This window comes from Rhamphochromis sp. 'chilingali' (genome assembly GCF_963969265.1).
Source record: "Rhamphochromis sp. 'chilingali' genome assembly, chromosome: 15".
Lineage (NCBI taxonomy): Eukaryota > Metazoa > Chordata > Actinopteri > Cichliformes > Cichlidae > Rhamphochromis > Rhamphochromis sp. 'chilingali'.
The window spans coordinates 16,501,506-16,506,657 of record NC_137942.1 but is presented as its reverse complement, the minus strand read 5'-3'; the positions used below and the strand labels follow the sequence as shown (position 1 = coordinate 16,506,657).

The 5,152-nt window shown below is 40.5% G+C and overlaps 1 protein-coding gene and 1 long non-coding RNA gene across 10 annotated transcripts in view; one reads left to right on the top strand and one right to left on the bottom strand.

Moving 5' to 3' along the window:
- The first annotated feature begins 113 nt into the window (after nt 1-113).
- On the top strand, nt 114-1,201 carry LOC308410792. Its single transcript, XR_013974249.1, has 4 exons — nt 114-354; nt 453-542; nt 746-784; nt 924-1,201. It is a non-coding gene; the product is annotated as an uncharacterized lncRNA (long non-coding RNA).
- Nucleotides 1,202-1,250: 49 nt separating this feature from the next.
- The window catches only part of tex2 (testis expressed 2), a 36,598-nt gene continuing 32,696 nt past the window's right edge, over nt 1,251-5,152 (bottom strand). For 6 of the 9 annotated variants that reach the window (XM_080904406.1, XM_080904408.1, XM_080904404.1 and 3 more), the window contains exon 13: nt 1,252-4,397. In XM_080904406.1, the coding sequence (XP_080760532.1) occupies nt 4,251-4,397 (147 nt within the window). In that variant the 3' untranslated portion in view covers nt 1,252-4,250. Of the gene's footprint in view, nt 4,398-5,152 lie in introns of all 9 variants that reach the window. The other 3 variants (XM_080904412.1, XM_080904405.1, XM_080904411.1) reach the window with 1 other exon arrangement.

Below are 5,152 nucleotides of genomic sequence, written 5' to 3'. Positions count from 1 at the left end.
GGGGTTGGACTTTGGGATAGATATCCACACGAGTGGAGGAGGGGAAATGTCGAGAGTCTGTGAGCCAATGAGAAAAGCGATACGGACACCGGATGTGGTATAAAATAGATCCGGGGGACATTTTCTACAGCGGTCTGCGAAGAGTGTGGGAGGCATCCCTTTCAGCGTTGGGCAAGCGAACTGCGGCATGGTCGTGTTTAATTTGGCTATGAAATTTTATGTTGTAGTTATTATTATTGCAGCTGACTGCCAGTGCATATATGATGGGGAGGTGTAAAGTTAGAGCACTGAAAGCAATGACTGCGCGTTTGAGCAGCGGGACTTGACTAGGCCGCATGAGCAAAGAAAACGAAGGTAAGAACTTATTTAAAAAAAAAAAAAAAACTAAATAAAAATACAACCCGCTTGAGCTCCCATCTGTAACCAGGTATTTTGGTCTCTTTGTGAAATAGGATGGTGATTGCTCTAGTGGATGTTTTCTGCACTTCACCACGTGGACAGGGTGGTGTCATACAGTCTCGTGGAGGACGGCCAGCAGCGAGGTATGAAGTCAGAAATATGAAGTACAGAAAATGTGTTTTCCCTTTGGTTCATGGATGATGAGTTTTCGTGCGTTAGACTTCTGATCTGAAAATGAAGTCAGAATTGAAATCTGAGTTGAGTCACTAACACAGGTCAGGATTTGTAATCAATCAATCACATGCACTTAAGCTTTTTTTTTTTTTTTTTATCATTTTCTGCACAGGGGCCTTCAGTGTGACTGGATGTTCAGGATAATGACACAGTAAGTAATTTGAGTGTAATCCAAAATGATTGTAACTGATAAGTCTTCTGATAAATTTGAAGACATTATTGATCTGCCCCCCTCAAAGATCTTTATAAACAGCTTGTTAACAACTGAGCTTATTTGTTTTCTTCTTCAGGGACCAGCCTGTGATGCTCAAGAAGTGGACCCAGGCTTGAAGTTGCAGTGTCTCAGATAAACATGTTTTTTTTGGGGGGGGTTTTTCCATCTTTGTTTTTATTTTATTTGTACTATTTGTATTTGTTCTATTTTTATTGTATATATTAATCGACATCTGCGGGTGGACAGCAAAGAAAGAATTTCATTGCACAGAGAAATGCCTTTTCTCTTGTGACGCATGACAATAAACACTTTGAATCTTGACTCTTTAAAAAGAATAAAGCATTTTTCCACAAACCAACAGCGTCGTTTTTGTTATTTTAACTTATTTCTGGGCACTCCTCTGAACCTGGCTGGCCTCTTCCGTGGCCACTCAAAGGTGGAGAGCAGTGCAAGATCAAGTCATGTCTTGTCATAACTGGGGTTTCTTGGCTTTTATTTCACCAAGTCTCTCTTTTAAAGCAAGACACAGACTCGAGATGAAGTTCAGGTATAGTGTTCTCAAAGTGTGGAAGCTGCCCACGTGACGGAGTTTAACATCCGCCTGTGGTGTCAGCACATCTGTTAGCATTAACACTTAATTTGACACCACAAGTCAGATGTTTAAAAAGAAGAAATGCAGCCGGTTAAATACTGAATATTTTTGTCAAGTGAATGTACATCCACACACATACTATTTTTAGATTGTGAAGTGTTGTCTTTCATACTTCACGTCCTTGATTCCTCTTCCCCCAGATGAGAGCAGACGGGGCTAGGAAAAACTGGTTAACAAAAATAAGATGCCACTTATGACATGGGACAGCGGCATCATCTCATAAGTGGCTGTTATAGCCACTATATTTATAATTGGAAATGATAAAGTTCATTTGTTGAATATCTTAAAGTCCAACTCTCAGCAGGCTTCATATCATCCAATGATGTGCCACCACTACTTCACGTGTATAAACACTTCCACAAATGACACCTGTGCAACGTCTCTACCCACAGATTTGTTTCGGGAGTTGAGACAACTCTCAGCAGATCAAACTATCAGTTTCCAGGTCACGAGTGGGAACACAGAGACCTTGCATTGTCTAATTTTGTGGGTTGTAGCCTGTGGATTGTGCTTAGCTAACATGAGTGGCACCCTGTGTGGTCTTCTGCTGCAGTAGCCCATCTGCTTCAAGGTTTGTTTGGTGTGTAATTAGAGGGTGCTCTTCTGCATACTTTAGTCATAACAAGTGGTTATTTGAGTACTGTTGCCTTCCAATCAGCTCAAAGCATTCTTCCCGCCCTCCTCTCACATCAGTAAAGCGTTTTTCACTGAATAGTTTCTCCTTTGGAACATTCCCTGTTACATTAATAGATGATTGTGCAGGAAAATCCCAGTAGATACCAGCCCATCTGGCATCAACAACCATGCCAAGTCAGTTAAAACACCTTTCTTCTCCATTCTGGTGTATCTCATCTTGATACGCCTCAACTCACTGAGTTGGCGCCTTGTGATTGAACAGGCGTACCTTATGAAGCGAAACAGCATATAAATGCATGTCTTCTGATGAGAATCTGGCTCCGGCTTCTCATTCCTCATCTCTTCTGTCAGAACATCAAATCCATACGTATTCTTTCCGAGCAAAAAGATTTTATTGATCCACAATGATCAGAAACGTAACATTCTGCAACATCACTGAACACAACAGCAATGTTTGATATTGTCATCACTTGTGCAAATAAACAACACCGAGACATGAAAAACCAAAATGGGCATGTCTTAACAGACACAGTAATGGCACAAAGACTTTTTTTTCCCCTTTTCCTATTCTCAACTGATGCAAGAAACACGGCGGCTCACTATGGAGGAATGTTTAATTTACTTTAAAGGCACTTTCTGCCTCATACACTTGTCAACACACATGTCTGGACATATAAAGTAAAAGTCACCTGTAAAGCAGGGCGTCTTGGCAGATTACAAAGATCCTGTAGTTCTAGTGTATGTCATGTTTTTCTTTAATGTGTACAACAGTAGACAGCATTTAAAAAAAGGAAATCAATAAATAATTCAACAGAAACGGAGCATTCATTAGCTGGATGTCTGCTGAGAGCATTAAATAATATGGCTAATATCCAGTATGTTATTGATTTAAAATAAAACAGCAAGAGTGGATGTCCCAGCTCTTTAAACTACACATTTCTGAGTTTATGTGTTTCCATTTAAACTAAAAGTGTTTCAGTCTCCTGCTCATTAAAATCACTCCCTGCAGATTATTTTTCTCCGTCTTCTGAATTTCTGTTTACCTCATACACAACCCTCTGGTTTCTTTCTTTAAACCACACTGAAAGATTGCTTTGGCAATAAAAAATAGAAAATTATTACTTTTTGTCGACTCTGAACATAACACGAAAAGAGCGCTTGAAACATGTTGCTTAGAAGCACGTTTTTAGTGAATGAGCTATTCCATTGCACAGCTAAAGAGCTGCATTCCTATGTATACATTCAATAGACCTAGGCAATGTTTTGCTGCTGCATTTGCAGATGTACTTCAATTCACACGACTCCTCTGTAAGTCCTATGACACAGGTAAAAAGCATAATGACAGTCCTTTATTCTAAACAGGCCCGGTGTCTTATAGACGCAGAGCCGTTGATTGGTTTGCATATAGGTGCCAGGCAGCCGGCACAGGCAGCAGTGTGAGTGGTTGATAAATGTGTCTCGACATCCCTGTGAAACATGTAATCACAGATGCTGGGGTTTTCGGCGAAATCGCCTGCGAATTTAAAGGAATATTCTGTCAGGTGTTTGCTCGCTCAGATATACACAATCTTCGTTTAGTGGCCTCAGGAGTTCTCAAAGAGTTATAGTAACAATAAACCAGTCAATTAGAAACGTCACATAAAAGGTTTACACTGTACAACTATCACGTTTGGGGCAGCTGTACATCACAGGTATTATGGTTCCTCTGGTTGGATCGGATGGCTATTTGTCAATCCACCATGACACACACACACACACACACACACACACACACACACACACACACACACACACACACACACACTTTAACCATGTCCCCCAAAAAAGTCATTTCATCAGAGTGAATCATAATATTTGATGTCACACTAAAACTGTGTGAATGATCGGCAGTCTGTGAGTCACTGTTCTCTTCTGTTTGCTTTTAATAGCCAGATATGAGTAGATTTCAGATCGTTTTGAAGCACAGCCTTCATGGAGCGGTGCGACAGCAGGACTGGAGTACTGGTAAAAATACCAGGGAGCCGACCGAGCCCACTGCTGGAGCTGTGATCTCTGAGACGGGGCGGGGACATGGCGATAAAAAGCTTGTCATTGAACACCTCGAGCAGCGTGCCTTCACATGTCAGAGACATCAGATTCGGGTTCTGGATCCTTCAAGGCATCATTTGTCACAGTAAACAAGTTGGCATTTGAACGCGTATCCATGGCAGAGTGCATTATGGGTAGCCACACATCATCCATGTTTGGCATCACAAATATTTTCTGTGAAATGATGAAAAAAAAACAAAAACAAGGATTAGCAATAAATATGGTGGAGGACAGTGAAGCATGTTTACTCGAAAACCACTGTGAGAGACTATTAGAGGAACAGAACCTATAAATTCTAGTTTTGTCATCAAAAACATACAAAATGAAAACAAAAATAAAGTTTCAAACTATCTCTTTTAACAAGAAAGCAACAAAGCAACCCTGTATTGTTATGTCTGAAACCCAATAAAGCCTGAGTCCAGCGTTTGTTGAAAGCCAGATGTAAACACTTGCTCACAAATGACAACAGTGTGCACCGCAGCGCTATATTTTACTAGAAGCATTGTGGAGGGGGCCAAAACGTAATTACAGCCCCTGAGGAGGAGGCAGAGATAAATGTTGATGTGTGGTAAACCTGACAGGGACAATTTGCTGCGGTAGTTTGCAGAGGTGCTCTTTGTCCTTGGTGAGTAAACTTTGAGCTTCTCGGCCATGCCAATGGTAGACTTTCAAACATCAGTTGATAAATACCACAGGATATGACATCATGCACTAAATGCACCCATGTTTACAAAAAAGGTTAGGGTGCTGTGTTAAACGTAAAAACAGATTCCAGTGATTTGGAGTTTTTTTTTTTAACTATATTCAATTGAAAATAGCACAATGTATTAACAACATATTGGATTTAAACCTACTGGTTAAAACTTTCTGTTTGGATCTACATGTTCCTCCTATGCACACATGGGTGGTAATTCTAAATAGGCCAAAGG